This window comes from Eupeodes corollae, chromosome 2 (genome assembly GCF_945859685.1).
Source record: "Eupeodes corollae chromosome 2, idEupCoro1.1, whole genome shotgun sequence".
Lineage (NCBI taxonomy): Eukaryota > Metazoa > Arthropoda > Insecta > Diptera > Syrphidae > Eupeodes > Eupeodes corollae.
In genome coordinates this window covers 27,437,823-27,456,225 of record NC_079148.1, presented here as the reverse complement: position 1 = coordinate 27,456,225, position 18,403 = coordinate 27,437,823, and the positions used below count along the sequence as shown (strand labels likewise).

General features: G+C 30.6%; 1 protein-coding gene and 1 long non-coding RNA gene across 9 annotated transcripts in view; one reads left to right on the top strand and one right to left on the bottom strand.

Moving 5' to 3' along the window:
- LOC129948588 (uncharacterized) overlaps window positions 1-17,292 on the bottom strand; it is a 39,290-nt gene extending 21,998 nt beyond the window's left edge. The window contains exons 1-3 of one of the 3 annotated variants that reach the window (XR_008781899.1): window positions 16,420-17,287; window positions 16,152-16,350; window positions 483-1,606 (exon numbers count right to left, since the gene is read on the bottom strand). This is a non-coding gene — a long non-coding RNA (uncharacterized LOC129948588). Of the gene's footprint in view, window positions 1-482; window positions 1,607-15,785; window positions 16,028-16,151; window positions 16,351-16,419 lie in introns of those variants that run through there. The other 2 variants (XR_008781898.1, XR_008781900.1) reach the window with 2 other exon arrangements.
- The window catches only part of LOC129948586 (rho GTPase-activating protein 21), a 48,706-nt gene that overhangs the window by 22,948 nt on the left and 7,355 nt on the right, over window positions 1-18,403 (top strand). For 5 of the 6 annotated variants that reach the window (XM_056059699.1, XM_056059702.1, XM_056059701.1 and 2 more), the window contains 3 exons: window positions 12,474-12,725; window positions 12,801-13,031; window positions 13,169-13,422. In XM_056059699.1, the coding sequence (XP_055915674.1) occupies window positions 12,600-12,725; window positions 12,801-13,031; window positions 13,169-13,422 (611 nt within the window). In that variant the 5' untranslated portion in view covers window positions 12,474-12,599. Of the gene's footprint in view, window positions 1-12,473; window positions 12,726-12,800; window positions 13,032-13,168; window positions 13,423-17,568; window positions 17,749-18,403 lie in introns of those variants that run through there. The other variant, XM_056059703.1, reaches the window with a different exon arrangement.

Sequence of the window (18,403 nt, the reverse complement as noted above, 5' to 3'; positions counted from 1 at the left end):
GACACCATGTCTGAAATCCCGCGTGATCTGTCAAATACTAATGCATGAAAATCCTAACCTCAAAAAAATCACCCTTTACTAATTTTTTTAAATATTCAAAATAAAAATTTGCATAGAAAATGCTATGCAATTGTGTTTTCCATTGGTAAACAAAAATCGATATTTTTTACTCTTGACTTTTCAGAATTTTTTTCTGGAAAAGGGAATTCTACTTCAGATTGATCCTCTTAGTCATCTTTCTTGACATCTTTAAATACAAATCTTAGCAAATAAGCGGCTGATAAAGAGTAAATAGAGGGTAGATCTGTAGCCTTGTAATTATTATTATTTATTAACATAAAATTACAAATCCTATGAAATAGAAAAGAGCTCTAGCTAAGCTTTCCACTCTAATATAAATTATTAGTTATGTATATTATTAAATTATTGATATGAAGGTATTTGTCAATTTTCAATATATTTTCGACATTAATTGTATTAAGAAATGAATAAATATTTTGGTCGGTTTTTAGGATGGCATTAATTTTTCCACATGATGATAAGCCAGTATATGTGGCATGTTCAAGTTGTTGTTGCATGATGGGCAGAGAGGTGGACTTTCTTTCCTTAATAGGTGTTGGTGAGTTAAGATACTGTGTCCTAAGTGAAGGCGAATGAAGTTTGATATTCTTGTTTTGGAGGGTAGATTGGAGCGGATCGGTCAGTGTTTATCTTTGCATAATGCATAGCTACGAAAATAGCTATTCCAGTTGAGAATTTTGTTCTTTTAAAGTAATTGATCGATATATCTTTGAATGTCGTTCTTTGAAAATGTGTCGAAAGTAAAAGCAGGTGCTTCGTTGCAGAGTTTTGCAGCTTTGTCGGCATATTCGTTGCCTGGTATAGCGATATGACCTGATACCCACATTAATTTTAATTTTGTTGTGTGTTTTATGAGCAAATCTCTTATATTGTTTATTATTTTGTTGTTGTTGTTGTTGTTGTTCGGATTAAGGATTGATTTGAGCACCGATAGACTGTCGGAGCAAATTACTGCTTTTGAAGTGAATTGCAGGACAATTTTAGCAGCTTCAGATTGATGAGAATTCCCATAAAATTCCAGCTCTTAGCAGAGTTCCGTCTTCTTGAATTACTGCAAACGAGGTATTTAAAGTTGATTTCGACCCATCCGTGAAGACCGGAATCCAGCCTTCTTGTTTTAAATTTACCATGATTTCGGCGAAAGTGGAATGATAGATTCTGTTGTTTGTGTTGTCTTTATTGTATACTGATAGAGTTAGTTCAAACGAGTTTGTATTAATGTCCCACGGTGGGAAGGTTGAAGTGGTGTTTCCTTTGACACGCTTAAATGGTAACCCCATTTGTTTTGCAGTTGACAAGGCTTTAGCAATTGTCGATATCTTTATCAATGACAGAGTCCTTGGAGAAAAGAAGCTTTGACAGTATTTTTAACAGGCTTTCTGATTGACGCTGTTCCAAAGTAGGAAGTCCAGCCTCTGCCATAATTTTGTCTGTTCTTGTAGTCCGATAGGCGTTGATACCCCTTCTTGCGGATTGATGGTATGTTGATTTGAGAATGAAGCCTTGTAAAATTGATTCCCGATCACTAAAAAAATCAAATATGAAAACAATTTAAATTAGTTTTCTATTAGTGAATAATTTCAAGTGTAACACATAAGCACATAATTGTGTCTTTTATTCATTATCAAGGTCACAATATAAATAACACATCTTAAAAAAAACTAAAAATTTTCCATTTTTTTTCTAATAAGTGTGGTATTTTTCTCGTTTTTGTGTCTTGTTCCATTGTTAAACTGATATATTTTAACTTTTAACTCGAAATCAATAAAACAAATTTGTCGCATTCGCATTAATTGCCCAAATCAATTGATCGATCAATTCAACGCTATTTCCTTTCAAATATTCTCATATTTAACTAAATGAACAAAAAAAAAAACACGCTTAAATTCATGACCTGGCATATTATATACAATCAACCCTTCGCATTGTCGGTGTTCTAATTTGTTTGACAAAATAAGAATAAAATGCGAGCTAATAATTCGCAGTCATTACTCAAAGTCACACACGGCATAAATCTATCACAAATTTATAAGCTTCCATTCATTCAAGACCAAATGACAACTGACAATAAGCATACAATGTAATGCTGATGATAGGATGTGGTACTGGAGAATATAGCTCAAGAGTTCAGAATTAATACGATGTGACAGTAGGGTAATATATGTTTAAAACTGGCATATAAATCAACCTTTAAACATATAAGCTGTCCCAGAAGATGACATTTATGCAAAATCTCATCTAAATTATACAACTGCTGGATCTGGTAAGCTTAAACGAATTTCAATGTTTTTTGGGTTTCTATAAAAAATTCAAAAGTTAATATCGATCAATATCTCTTTGTCCCATAGTATGACCACACAATAGATGAGATCTTTATTTTAATTGAAAGACGAACTTGTTCAATTTAAAAATTTAATTTATCATATTTTGTATATTCTAATTTCTATGTACATATATTTACTCTCATGTAGATAAATAGAATAAAAAATAGTACAGAGAATAGAAAAAAAAAATGTATAACCACAGACAACCCTGACGATGATTAGAGTTATGAATTTAACTACCGCAGTTAAATCCCTGGAATGTGATGCCACTTATTTCTCAACAACATTTTTTTTGTATCATATAACAAACAATCACTTTAATAATTATTATGATATTGTTATCAGTCTAGTGCCACTGCAAGCTTGTCCACCATAAGACACTCAAATCACATGGTCAAAGCAGAAAACAAACAATTCATTTTAAATCTAAATACTTTGAAACTTTTTTGGTTTTTCAGATATGTAAATAAAATTTATATGTGGTGCCTTTGGTTAAGTCCACCAGCTAGAAATTTGCGGTGGGTTAACATATTTAAATACAATTCGTTGTCGTAAGTTGCTCTTGAAAGTAAAGCAGGTGCATATATAGCATCTAGCAAAGGGCTTGACACATTTTGATATGGTGACGAATGTGAATTTTCATAGACCACGTTCTGGTAAACACCGAATGCTATTTGTATTTTTTTGTGTTTTGTTATAATCCCATAGAAAAATAATGATGAATAAAGTAGCTTAAACAAATCTTAAACTAAGTTAAGATTGTTGGTATCTATGCTTTAATATTTTTGTAGGTTACTACAAAGTCAAACAAAGTGAAAAATCAAGTGTCCAAACATCTCGCACTAATGTCAGTTTCAATTGGCAGTCCAAAAGACTCCTTAAAGTGTTCCCTTCAGATTTTGAAATGGGTTAAACCTCAGATTAACTTTAACATTTGTAAACTTTAACGTCAATTGCCATTTTGTATACCCTAAAGCTTGGTTCACACTCATCTGCAAACTTGACACATGTGAAAGTCTACATATCTCTGTATATGCAAATTTGTATTTCATGGTTTTAAAATGGCAGTATTGGCATTTGACACTAGTCAAACACAGCTGTCATTAGAAGTGTTATAATTTTAGTTAAATGTTTGCGCTTACAATAATGGTTCACTTAACAATTAAAAAACGCGTTAAAATTATTAAATAATCTTAAAATAAAAAATAACAAACCTGATGACTCAAACGTAGCCTCTTTCCACCCACTATAGTCTTAATTGACGGACTACATTATCGTTATGCACGATTAGTCTAAAAAATTGCTGCTGCAAGTGCAATATGCATAAGAATTTCAGAATTTAAAAAAAAATGTTGGTTTGGATCAAGAATTTTTTGATTGAACTGATTACAGAACAGACATTAGTTCTGTTCACCGAGGTTTTGTCTAGATCAGAACAGCACAGTTGCGTGAGAAACGTCAGATCAAGTTAGAACAGTCTGTTAAATGTCAGTTGTCAAAAAAAAAGAAAAAAAAAGAAATTGTTAATTGTGTGAATTTTTCGTTTCTCGCTTATTTTTTTCATTTTTTGCGTTTTTACTGTGAAAAATATAATTAAAAATTATTGAAATGGAAAATCAAGTGATTGCTAAGATAATACTAAATGAATAAATATTTTATAAATTTTTAATTAAACAAATTGGCAAAATAACTTTATTTTAATTTTTGTAAACCACGAGAAAAAAAAAACAAAGCACAGCCAAAACAAAACATAAACAAAAAAATGACAACTTCTATTTTGACATTTCTCACGAGTCTGTTCTAACCTGATCTGACTCAAAAGCAAGAATAGAAAATCCTGTTCTAAACTGTTCTAAGTTTGTCAATGAACAGGAAAGTAGAACAGTTCAGTACAAAAAAAAACCTCAATGAACAGCAAAAAGCTGTACTTTTCTGTCTAGAACAGTCCAGCACAGTGTCAGTGAACAAAGCTATTTTTCCGAATGGAAATCAACCGTTTGCGTTTTTAAAGATATTTAATCGATTTTAATCTGTCAAAATATAACTTTTCCTCGTTCTTTTTTGTTCCACTAATTCTGTTTTTGTTTAATTTAATTAGATTATGAAAACTTAGTTTTAAATACTATTTACATATTTGTACAATTAGCAAGAAACAACTTCAAATTAAAAGGTAATGTTTTCTTTGTCGAAACAAATCAATCTTTTTTATTTCTGTCAAATCTCTCTTGTTGCGATTCATTGGGCAAAATAAATTGATCTATTTCCAAACCTCATTATTTCGAAAGTTTCGCCTCATTTAAGTTTTATTTATCAGTTTAACTTATTTGTTTTTTTATTTGTTCGATAGTTAAAAATGAATGAAAAATATTTCAAAAATACTTCTTTCCGTTATGTAAAAAAGACTATTTTGAATCATAATTTGACAACTGCACTAACACTAGTTTTACCGCCAAAAAAAACATGTATAGTGACACAATGGATGCGTTCCATTTCGAGTTGGATACCTAAATTTGAGCTGTTTGCCAAAAGCAGACAAACGTTTAGACTTCGAGGTTAAAAAAATATTGTAAAATTAAATTTTCAGTGGATGATTTTTATCAAAGAAAATACAGATTCGTAGTTAATTTTCAAGTACCTTCAAGTTCAAACATATGTTGAATCAGCTGTTTTGTTAGATATCCACATATATCAGAAATTCTTGGATAACTTTGGATTCCTTTTTTACTAACTAAAAGGTATCCGAATTCCCTATCGTTATAAGTTAGTTTTCCATCGGTAAAGAAATAAATCAATTTTCTTGTATTAAAACTTGAATTAATAAGTGAAAACCTCCATTGCATTAAGAATATTCCCTGATGTTAGTTTGAGATTGTAAATTTTTATATGTCAAATCAAATATGTAGTCACTCAATAAAATGTACACAATTTTCCAGCTACAGTCCTGAAGTTTATGCCGTTTTTTTTGTATCTAATGGAAGAAAAAATTGTTTTTAAACTTAGGCTAATTTTCAATTTGTCATACTATATGCATCCAATTCTCATGGAAGTATACGATTAATAAAAATGATGAAACTCGCGTGTAATGCAATAAAAATGTTATTTTTTTTATATTGTTATTACATATATTATAATAGCATGTACGTTTATTAAAGTATAGGCAATGATGCCAAATGAAAAGCATTATGATGATATTTTAATTAAGTTTGAACAACTATGAAACAAATAATGATAAACTGACCTTTCGCTGTGGAGCAGCGATGACGACGACGATGATAGACGAGTCCGCTTCCAAGTCATCGACCTGAAACGAGTGGCTTTCATTTCGCTGCTAGTAAAAATGTTATGCTTATACTTTTGAACAAAAAGAAACAAAAAAAAAACTACGTTTTTATGTTGTAATTTTGCTGTTGTTAATTTTGTGGGTTATGTTTATGTTTTTGTATTTGCTGTTTTTAATCTAGGTAGTATATTTTAATGGAGGAAGGAAACAAATTAATTGGATGTTTTGCAATTTAATATTATTTTTTGGTTGTTGTTTTGATTCAAAAAGTTATTTTTAATTGCTTGAAATAACGCAAGATATTACATTTATATGCTTGTTAAAAACAAATTTAATCTAGCTTAAATAAAGTTGTTATTTGAAATTTAAAACAGGAAAAAAAACAGAAACTATTTTTTTTTTAAGTTTATATTTTTGATTCAACTCAATAATATGGCCTTAAATACAAAAGAGGCTGTTGATGGTTTTCAAGAAAGCGTTTCAAATATAAAACCATAATTTAAGACAATGTAATTCTAAAAAAGTACCAATATTAAGGTAGTTCATATACCCATAAAACTAGGGTTTTCCTGTAAAAGGTTTCGATTTCGAATAACCCTTTCTTTGGACAGCTGTCATTTTTTGACATTCGACAAGTAAGATATACTCCGAACATACACGATACACGCTTAACCAACGCACTGAAATTATAGTTCGCCAAACTAATTTTGAGCTTTGGGAACAATTAAGTAATGAAAAGAACCTGAACCGTGTGTGTTGCTTAAGAGCATCTTGTACACATTAAGACTTGTTTCTTTGAGCCAATATGAAACTTCTTATTGCAAACCCCTATATAATAAACTTTCCTGGTTAAACAAGATGGGTATAAAAAAGATAATATTTCCAAAACAAAAATCATACCGATTTATGGATTAATGTTCGAAACAGTAATGGGGAAAATTTCCATAATAAATGACGTTCCAAAATTACCACATTTGAATTAATTGCGATTTGTGTTACAACTGCTGGTTAAGAACCAAGACCTAGTTAGAAGTTGTATTTAAGAAAAAAGTTGCTCCTGGAGCATTTATCACTTAATGTCTATTGGAACAAACTTACTTGCATTGCTAAAACAAGAAAACTCAAATACACAACTTCGATTGGTTGAGCTATTTAAAATGCTTGAATACTATAAAACGTCAAAAACATTTTTAAACAATGACTTTATTTCATTAAAGGCTGTCACGAAAAAGAAATTATTATATTCTTACCTAAAGCAAAATCAGTTTTAAAAACCTTTCCTTTCCAGGTTGTTTTTGGATGAACAATACATACTTTTCAGATTCGAATAAAAAACCCTTAAAAATAGAATTGCGAAAAAAACAATTCACAGGAACACAGGTATAGACATTTAATCTTATAAAAAGTAAAGTCTAACCTAACGTGTGTCGTTTCTATTGTTTCTCAAGTATTTCGTTTACCATTGTCAACGTTTTATTCACATCGCCTTAGTGCATAGACAGAAAGACAAACATCCAAACATACTTTTTACTTAAAGTTCGTCTGTTTTGCAGTGCAACAAGAAGTCAATGAAAGTAACCTCGTAAATTATTAAAAAGATGACTGAGAGAGGATACATCGTATCGTGTCACAAATGTGAAAATGAAAATTGTTCATAGAATAAATTTGTCAACGTAAAGCTTCTCTTTCTATATTTTTCCCTCTACTATTCGAGAGTAGTTACAATTTACAAATTATTCATGAATTTTATAATGGATTTGGCCCTGGTAGATGTACGTATAGAGTTTATTTTTTTATTATTCACTATAGAAACTTCTGCATTCCCTTCTTCACATATCGTATCGTTTCTAAATGTTAACAGAAATTGATTTAAAAACTATACATAATCATAATATTATTGAATTTTAAAGAATTTTTAATGCAATATACTTTTTTTAAAAAAGAATAAGTTGTTGTCCTTAGATTTTAAACATTTGTACTTATTTAATTTATTTGTGAAGTTAATTATTTAATCATGTTTTCACATTTTACTTGAACAATGAAAATACTAGATAAATAAATAACATAAATTATTGTTATCTGACTAATAAAAGTAGGTTGTTGATTTTTTTGTTCTTTACCATCCTTCAAAATTTGATAAAACAATAACAAAATCGTGTTTTATTTTTATTGTATTTTTATGTTTGATTAAATACTTGTACAATTTTTCTAGAATTTTGGGTGTCACAAACCTTGTCATACTTTTTTCATAAAATTTAGAACAACAATGTTAGATATTAATTGTTTTATCTTCGATAATTAAATTCATATTTTGATTTTAAACATTGATTTCCCTTTCTCGTTTTGAAACTAGTTATACTTAAAGAATGAATATTTGCTTATAATTTTAGCCCAAACACTGTTTTAGAATAATCACTTTTTCCCAGTTGTTTGTAATTTAGATAGATAGATAGATAAAGATTTTATTGAATTAAAGTAAAATTTACATTACACACCAAAAAAAATGTTTACAAAAATCATTATAGCATGGCAATTGCCGTCTGCCAGATTGACAACAAAACACAATGAATGTAGAAAGCCCTCAATATAATTATGTACTTTTAAAATATTAAAAAAGGTATTTATAATATTGTTTAACTAAAGACAGTTCATATTAGATTACAAATAATTAACAGTGAATAAAACACAATCAAAAATGTTCGTTCATTATAGCACTTCTATATCTAAGCGCAGTTTTGCAAAATTTGTAAAGATTGCCAACATCCATTTCGTTCAATAAACTTATCACTTGATCTTCCGATAGAAAGTCTTTTCTAAATACATTCCTTCTGATTTCTCTGAGAATGGGGCATTTTCCCAAGAAGTAGAAAATATCCTCTCTTTCTGATAGGATGCACATATTACACTCTAGGGGTAAGTCAGGTCTGTGTGGAATGAAATTTAAATCTATTAGATCACTACGTAGTCTGACCATCATAGAAATCACACGGACATTATTGGAATCCTTAAAATAGTTGTTCTCTGCAAGTTTATGATTTAATCTGCTGTGAGTTGTCCTGTACAGGAAATTAGACGCATTAGCAATATATTCAGCTATACATTTTTCATCAAACTTTAAAATGACTTCATACAAGTTGTTTTTAGCGCTTGTTTAATCCCCGGTGGGTATTAATTTGACATTCCTCAGCAAGATCTTGCCACTCTCGATGCCAACTACTTTCATCTTGTATGGCTTTTATGGCCACTTTTTTTACGACCCGTGAATCATTGATTTTAAAAACGTTATGCAAGAAGTCCGCTTGCAACTTCAATGTTTTTATAAACAAAGGAGAGAGACCCGTTTCCAGCATTATTACATAGTTGGGAGTATTTTTCGGCAAATGAAATATTCTTTTTATAAAGTGCGTTAGAACTTTTTCAACCGAATCGTACTTTTACATCCCCATACCTGCGATCCATATAAAAGTGCTCTCAGCTACTGATTCAAATACTTTAAACTTGCTTCTATGTGCTATACACTTATTCATGAAGCATTGTTTCCAGGTCATATTAATAGCAGTTTTGGCCTTAACCAATTTCTCCTTTAAGTGTTTATCCATAATAAAATTATTTGTAACAGAAATGCCAAGGTATTTGTATTCTCGCACACTTTCAATATTTTCGCGATTAAAGCTCTTTTTTTGCATTTAATGCATTACGTCCATCACCACTTTTAACAACTATAACCTTGGATTTACAATACTGGTAAACCCTGTTAACCATGAGCTGCAGAGTTTCCGGTGATTGCGCAAACGTGACTATATCATCTGCGAATAGAAGTGGCTTAATTCGCATCCCTGCGAAATCCACTCCACCCTGCAGGTAGTCTAAAAGGTCATATATGAATAATGCAAACACGGTAGGGCTTAATGTACAACCTTGTCTCGCTCTAGTCTGAGAGTTCTTAACGTGTCTATACAGCCGCCTTTGTTCCGCTATATATGTAGGTGCTCAAGAACGCGACCAAAATTCAATGAAATCCTAAGACTATACAGCTTATAGAATAGTGCACCTCTTTTGATTGTATCAAAAGCTGCTTTAAAATCGATAAAAATTACATACAGTTTTTTCCTTTGTTTCAAGAAATTCCCTGCCAAGCTCAAAAAAAAAAATCAAATGGGGGGCGCAACAGTCCGTTGTGAACCAGGGCCTAGTGACTTACAAATCTCAACCATTCCTGTGCGCGAGTACTGTTGTCAGGAGTGGAAGGGACCTACAATTTTAGGCCGAATCCGAACGGCTAGTTTGAGAAAGCACTTTTTCATGACAAGAATTGCTCTTGAAGGATTTGTCAATTCCTCGCAAGAGGCAGTACCCGCGAAATTTTTTTTCTTAAATTAAGGTGGCACAGTCAGGGATTGAACCCAGAACCCCTTGCATGGCAGTCCAACGCACTAACATCATGTTACGGGTACCCTGCCAAGTTCCCTGAATATAAAAACATTATCTATTGCTGAATATCCTGGTCCAAATCCAACCTAAAACTCCCTCAGCAAGTTTCCGGTATCAATCCAACTAACAAGACGCTTATGCATCATCGTTGTAAATATCTTGTAAGATGCATTTAAGAAAGAAATCCCTCTTTAGGTACCTGCATGAAACAACGATCCTTTTTTGTGGATTGAAAATATAATAGCATCTCGAAATTCATCTGTTTGTTTGTAATTAATTTTTATTATATTTCTGAATATCAAAGCATTTAAAGCATTTTTTTCTTCCCGAATTTTCTCGATTCTATTTAAGCTCGTTTTTCATCAAAACTGATGGATTAAATTTTTCTGATTTATTGGGATAGATCTACTAAAAATGTGGATCTATACAATAGATTCGATTAACATAAAAATCTGATCTTATTGCGCATAAGACAATATTGTCTTTTGACAGATACAAGCAGAAAATTGATTCTTTTTCCATATGAAACAAAATTTAAATTGATCTGAACGATTAAGATTGAATATACATACATAAATCTCGAAAATGTTTTGCATTTTAATTACTTTCTTAGGAGCCTAGAGATTAAATATCGCAACCCGGGAACTGTTTTCAGTCAATTTTCCATTTTTCAATTCTTACACTATCGGGGATTCCCAAACATTTGCTGTACGTACATGCATAGCTATCGTTACTCTTCTCGTATTTCGGTCATCTCAGCCTTGTAACTTTTTTATGTTATCGATTATTTTGAGGAATTATTCCTAAATATTGCTAAAAAGACGCAAATATCAAACCTATAAGCGTTTGCATGTACATAAGACATACTCGTAGTTCAACAAAATCTAAACTATTTTAGTGAAATATGTAAATCTCAGATTAGATTCAGCTTATCGTTGGAAATTATATCACGTCTTTAAAATCATCGCGTTTCCTAACAATTCTCATGAAGTGCTTAATATTGTTAGATACCGCATTGACAAAACAATGCAATATCTCTGTTGTCATATTTATTTCTAAACAAATATTCAGTTTTATTACTATTTATTTATTTGTATATCAAATACTAAGATCATTTCTAATCTTTTTGCTAAAATCTAAGAAAATAAATGATTAAGATATCCAAACCAGAATTGAAAAAGCTTCGTATCTTGTGCAAGGTATTTATTTTTGTTTAATGTCGACCTTGCATTGCAAGCACAACCCAGCAATATTTTAGTCAATTAAGTTCCGGTTCTTATTGTATTACTATTATTAAAGAAACAAAAATATTCTTCTAATGTTACCCAACACCAATGGAGAAGTAGAACTCAATAATATACATAATTTGTTTTTCTTTTATGCTAACTGCAGATTCAAATAACAATTGAACTACATAGTTGATATCAATTGTAAATGTACACCAAGAGTATAAATATGTTTTTGTTCTACTATTTTAAAAGCACGATTTTGTAGTAACAATAAATTATTTTAAAAAAATGTAGTATTATTAATTTAATTTTTATTTTGTATAAAAAATGAATCCTGAGTCATAAATTGCGCTACCGAGTGTAAAAAGATGACCTAATCTAAACAATTCTTATTATTATTTATGATTACCCTCGACACGATACTTCACACTAAGATTGTATCTTTTTTATAAAGCAGCTATTTTTGTGTCTTACAGTAGCAAATCTTTTAACGTAAAATTACTTTCTTGATTCAGCGCAAAAAATATAAAAGATTTTTTTGTTGCTCTTGCAATTTTTTATAAGCTGTAGCTGATTCTTGTCTCAAAATACTTGACATTGAGCTTCTTTTTTAATTATACAGGTTACTTTAAATAATATCCAAGTAGGAAGAGATCAAAGAAAGCGTTATTAAAAGGTATTTCAATTGGAACAAGAATTCAACTATGTCAACGTTTTTAATACACTAGAGGGTTGTATATTTTTTAACCTTTTTGTAGAAATGTGTCCGATGCTAATCATTACTATTTTTGACCAATTTTGAAAACTTTGAACAAAGTTCTAGTTTTGTCTTCTTCTATCTCTTATCATGTTTTCATTAGGTACTAGTTATAGATGTCTTTGGCAATCATCATAGGCAATTTAATCCACTTTTACATCCACTTTAAAGCGCCTCTGTTTTGATTTTTTTACAGACTTAATTAACTTTACCATTGAGAACCTAAATTATTTCTTCAAGTTCTATCGAATACCAGCATTGTGATATTTTACTATCCCATAACGTTTTTCAAATTATTATAATGAATTTTAATTTGACACAAATAGTAATAAATAAATAATATCTATTTTTTTTTTTGTATTCCCTTTTAGCAATGAAGGCCAACATTATTCAATGTGATAAAAATGCATAAATAGAGGGAAACTTAATAATTTATAAACCTAATTCGCAATAAGCAGACAACAAACGATACAACGGAAAACGCAATTACTTACAAAATGCTGCAAAACTCAAATACAATCCAACCTAAAGTCGTTGTGATAAGGCGTAGACCAAATCAGGGATTTGGTTTTACGTTACGTCACTTCATAGCTTATCCACCAGAAGATGATCCCTCTTGGCCGGTAAGTTATAAAATATGAAATATTATATTTTGGTTTCTTTTCTTAATCAAACATTTTCTTTTGTATCAATTTTAGGAAACATCCAATTCATACCAAAGAAAAGCAATGGAAACAATATTTATTAAAGAAGTCCAGACAAGCGGACCAGCATGTTTTGCAGGCTTACAAACCGGGGATCGTGTCCTTATGGTGAATAACATTCCGATAGCTGGGATCTCGTACAGTTTAATTGTTTCTATGATAAAACAAACACCATCGGTATTAACATTACATGTTGTTCCGAAGGAATGTGATGTTTTACAAATGGTAATTTTAACTAACTTAATAATGGCAAGCTAAGGTGCAATTAAGCATCTTAAGCGTGTTAAGCTTACCATTATTTTGGTGTTTTTATTTTCTTTATAAGGATACATTTATTAATATATATATTTTTCCTTCAACAGCACTATACAATAGCACACACACCGGAGTCAAATCGTTTGGCGAAATCTGCTGCTATTGCTTTGCCTGGTAGTGGTGTTGCTTCTGCATGTTCTGCAACATCACATAAATCCATTCATCAACAGATGATCTCATATCCCGTTGGTTCTAGCCGTTCCAAGCAAAATACAAAATCAATATTGAGTAGTGAAGACTATCACGATTTAGGAGGTCGTTATAGTCCTTTGCTTATGCATGGGGACAATGCCTTTACACGGTAAGTTTTTTTTTTTTGTAGGGCGAATAATTTTCTTTGTTATCACTAGGAAAGGAAAGTAATTATTTGACTTAATTTTATAGTTATAAGGTAGTTCACATTTAAAAATATTATTTTTGTGTCCAATACAGTCACTTATTCGATTAATTTTTATTTTAACAATTATCAGGCTCAGTTTTTAATCAATGAACATCGACTTTAACGTAATTTAAAGCTCACAAACCTAACCAGACAAAGACTCCAAAGACTTAAATCTTAAGGATCTCATAATAATACAGGATTTAAGCTTTTTAAGTAGATTTCACTTATTTTGTTAAATAGTTGGTTAAATAGTAATTATTTTAAGTCATCAAATTGATTTTATAAGATTCCTTGAATTTACCAGTTCTTATGAGCCATCGTGTTTTAACTTTACACAATCTTTGGTTGGTTCAAGAGTGCTAGTTTCTATAAGCTTTCGTATTACAAATTTGTTTTATTTTATTCATTTCGACTTATAGAATAGGCTTTGTTCCGCATTTTGACATTAGGTAATTTTGTAATAAAATAAAAAATGTATGTATACGCCAGAGTGTACCGATCAGAAATTAATATTGCCACATTTTTGTGTTGTTATACTTTACAAAAATATAGTATTTTAACATTCTATTGCGCAATAATTTATTTCACTGGTTATAACAAGGTTCTGCGTACTCATTAAGTAAAGAATACAACATTTAAATTTGTACCAAGCGTTTAGAATAAACTTTTATTTCTGAAATCTCTTAAATGCACTACACTTTTTTAGTAACGTAGAATTTTTAGAAGAATAAACACTACCCTAAATTTAAATGTTTAGAAAACAGAAACATTGGCACTCAATATTAAAATGTTTGTCACATAATGAAAAAATTAAATATTGCGTTAATATGAAAACAATACCAAATCTTACTTAATTTATTTGGAAAAATGATGTTTTTTTACAATCAATTTTAATCCTGCTAACGACACATCCAACTTAATGTAGGTAAATTGAAATTAATGAAAATTTCAAAAGACTAAAAAAAGTAAACATACGCCCAAGTGCACCACTGTTTTTTTTTAATAAAAATAAACTAAAGTGTTTATATTTCAGTATGTTTTATGTTGTATTAAACATAAATAATCTGCATATGTAAATATTATAAAATGTGACAGAAAAACGCATAAATTATATAAAAGAAAATACACATTTTTTATATAGATTATAAAAAAATATTGATGAACTTTAAACAATAAACTGAGAATGTTATATTACAATATTACAAGATTTTGTATATGAAGAGTATCTTTCCTGCAAAACTCTAATGCTTGTAAAGTTATTTTATTAATTTTGATTCGAATATAGAAATATATATGTATAGTGTTGCCATAAACTAGGTGTTAAATACGGCGATACTAGTGTTGTCCATAGTTAAACTTTTCGCACTTCTTGTGCAACTTTTAATAATGATTTTTTTTTAATATAAAATACTAAATAAATCCCCTGAAGAAGCAGGAAAACAACTGGCGAAACATAGGGTAAAACCAAGATTAGTTTTATTTTATTATTAATCGCATCCAACTGATTGATCATCAAAGCCCAAGAAACAAAAAAAAATCTTAGAAAAAAAGTTTGAGTTAGATTAATTTTCAGACATTTTATTAATAATAAGCTTGTTATGTAGTACCGCTAGCGTGATGGTTAGTGCATATGTCAGTCAAGCCAAACGTCATGAGTTCAATACTTGCCTGTGCCACCTAAAGTTATTGTTTCAAGGGTACTGCCTCTTGCGAGTAATTGACAAATCCTCCAAGAGTAATTCTTGGCCGCTTGGATTAGGCATATAAACTATTGGTCCATCCATCTCTTATATTACTCGCACACAGGAATGGTTGAGAGTTGTAAATCACTAGGCCCTAGTTCTCTACCAGCAGTTGCGCCACCTTATTAATTTTTTGTATAATAAGCTTGTTATACCCAATTCTGTTTAAAAAAATGAATTCTAAAATTGTAAAACAACAGTCACAAGTTATAAGTTCCGTTGCCTTTGGTTTACATCTGCTGTTCCCTTATCAAATTGTAGTACACATTTTGTAATAAAATAACTATAAGATTATGATTTATATAAAGCTGCAAAATATGGTTTATTGCACTAAAGTCCAGAAAAACAATAACATTATTGTTAATCTTTTGTTTAGTTTTCTTTTTGTCTTTCTATAAATCAAAACCTAATAAATGTAATTTCCTGGAGCAATTTTTAAGAAAAAAAAAGTCAAATTCTTTTATTGAGTTTATGAATTTTGAATGTTTATTTTTTAACAGCTGTTGAACGTGATTCAATACATCTATTCTTCTCATACAGCGTAGTTAAGAAACCTATGATTCAACAATATTATTAAAAATTTGATTTGTTCTGTGCAAGCTTCAAATATGCACTTAAAAATGTAACTGGCGTCGATATTTCAAAATTGGAGTTATATAACTCTTTTTGCAAGCAGGTGACGATATAAAACTTTGAATTATTCATAATAATCTCTTCCAATGATTCATCTTCTCTTAACCCAAATATCATTTGATCTCTGCCCGTATAATGTATTTATTTTTCTAAAGAATAAAATTTAATATTATTAACGTGACAAAAGACCCGTGCGCGGATCACTTTCCTAATTTTTGTTTGTTTATTTCTATAATAAACCACAAATTTTTCATACTTAATTTACTAACTTACTTTGTGTGTCTGTGCATTTTGGTTTACGGAATCTGTCAAGTTAAATCCATATATGCATTGCAATTTCTCTATTTATTAAAATTCTTCATTAAGCTTGCAGTTGTTATTGATGTACATATATATCAGGGAATTATGACTCTCGGTCTCGGGATTAGATACAAGTAGAATCTTAGATTGCTAGCGAAAATTAAAGAGAGTACTTGAAAACAAAAAAAAACATTACTTACTATTTTTATTTAAATGTCACAGTATGTGGTACCATTCATACATTATTGGGTAGGTTTTTGTGCGCTCCATGTTTATAATGCAACTAAATGTTCGATGGATGTGGGTGCTTGCTTGGACAGTGAATCCGCTCGCACACCGCCATCACCGCATTCCTATTAAATACAAAACATTTAACAACAACAACAGTGCAGCTTAGGCAATGAAACATCTTTATTGCTACACAAAACAACAACATCAACAGAAAAAATAAATAAGTATATAGCTATATAAATACAAAACTAAAACCGCGAATATGAAGCTGCTGCCGCTGATGGCTGCTGGCTGCCTGACTGACTGGCTCAACTGGCCTGGCTGGCTATTCGGACATAACACGTAAAAATACGTAAAGTCTGAAAGAGACTACTTCGCATTGCAATGCATTACTTCGCTCTTTGGTACCTTCTCCACCTCAATTATTAATTTCAATTTTTTTGATTGATAGGATGATGATGATGATGATGATGATGATGTATGTAGATGACGACGACGATTATCACAATGATAGTAGTACCTCTATATAGTTAAAAAGGCAACAATAAAGAAGCTTCTGCTCTTCTCTTAGTTTGACGACATTTCTGTTTCTGTTTCTGTGTGTCGTCGTCGTCTTCTTTGGATGATAAAATTTTGTATTCTAGTGACTGTAAAAGCAACGAACCGAGGAACGGCACAGTGCGGTGCGGTACAGCAACGAGGTTGAAAATCCGCAAAAAAGCAACAACTATGAAGACGATGTTGTTAACAATAACGGTGTACTCCTCTTCGATTGATAACACACGAATTATTGCTCGACGCGACGACAGCGAACGAACGAAGAAGGAAGTGGGCTCCTCTCTCTCTATATGCCTTTTTATAATTAATTTGGATATAGTGTTAATAGTGTTGTTATAGTTTGTTTAGTTTGTCATTTTATTTCTAATTTACTATTTAGTTTTTGTTTTTTTTTAAACAAACTACAAATAAAAATATTAACTACCCTCGCGATAGTTACTTGCACTGACAACCCCACCCCTAAACTGATTTACGTACATAGTACATGTATTACACGTGAGGGTATCTCTATTTTAATTAGTGTTTAACAATCGTATTTATTTCGTTTAATCTTCGCTTGTGAATATCTAAATTTACATCTTATTTCGACTAAGCGCTCTTCGTGTCGTGTTGTTGTGTGTGAAGTAGCAAACTTTGAAAAGCACTTTCGGTATCAATTTTGATAAGAAACTCGCTGTCGACAGGAGTCGGCTGTTTTGAAAACTGTTTTCCAATAATTTCTTCAAAAAGTCGCGAAAAAAAAGTTGGATTAAATGAAGAGATACTCAGAAGATACACCACGGTAAGACTCAATACGATTTTGAAGGTTAAGGTGCTTAAAGTAATTTATTTTTACCTTCTTTTTATACCTATGCCGTCATATCTCATAGTCAAGAAGTTGATAAAACTTAAATAAGCACTTTGAACATAAGCCCTATACTCATCATTCAGTCAGTCAACCTTTCAAATCAAGTGTCTGTTTCCCTTTTCTTGCAGTTCTTTTATTTTACTTATTTATTTTTTTATTTCATTTCACTTTCTTGTGTGCCATGGTCTCTCGAATAATATACCAACTCTATTGTAATATGTTTTTATTTTTCTACATTTTATTTGGTGGTGCTTTATGTAACACTTTGAATACCTTCGCATTAAATTGTAAAAGGGCATCGCGCGTCACGCTCGAAACGATGAAAAGACGTTCAGCAGACTGTGTAAAACAGTGGAGGTTGAAATAAATGAATAATGTTTTATGCTTGGTATTATTTTGTTGGCAACATCGAATTTTGTAAATAATAGAGTTTCTTTTTTGTTGTTGTTTAATTTGTGTGTCATCATGAGCACAGCATTGCATAGTTGTTAAACATATGTTTTCTTCAATTGCTGCTGTGACTTGATTGTATCTTGGTTAAATATTTCAATTCAAATTTTCAATATAATATGGATAAGTCTAGGTGAAG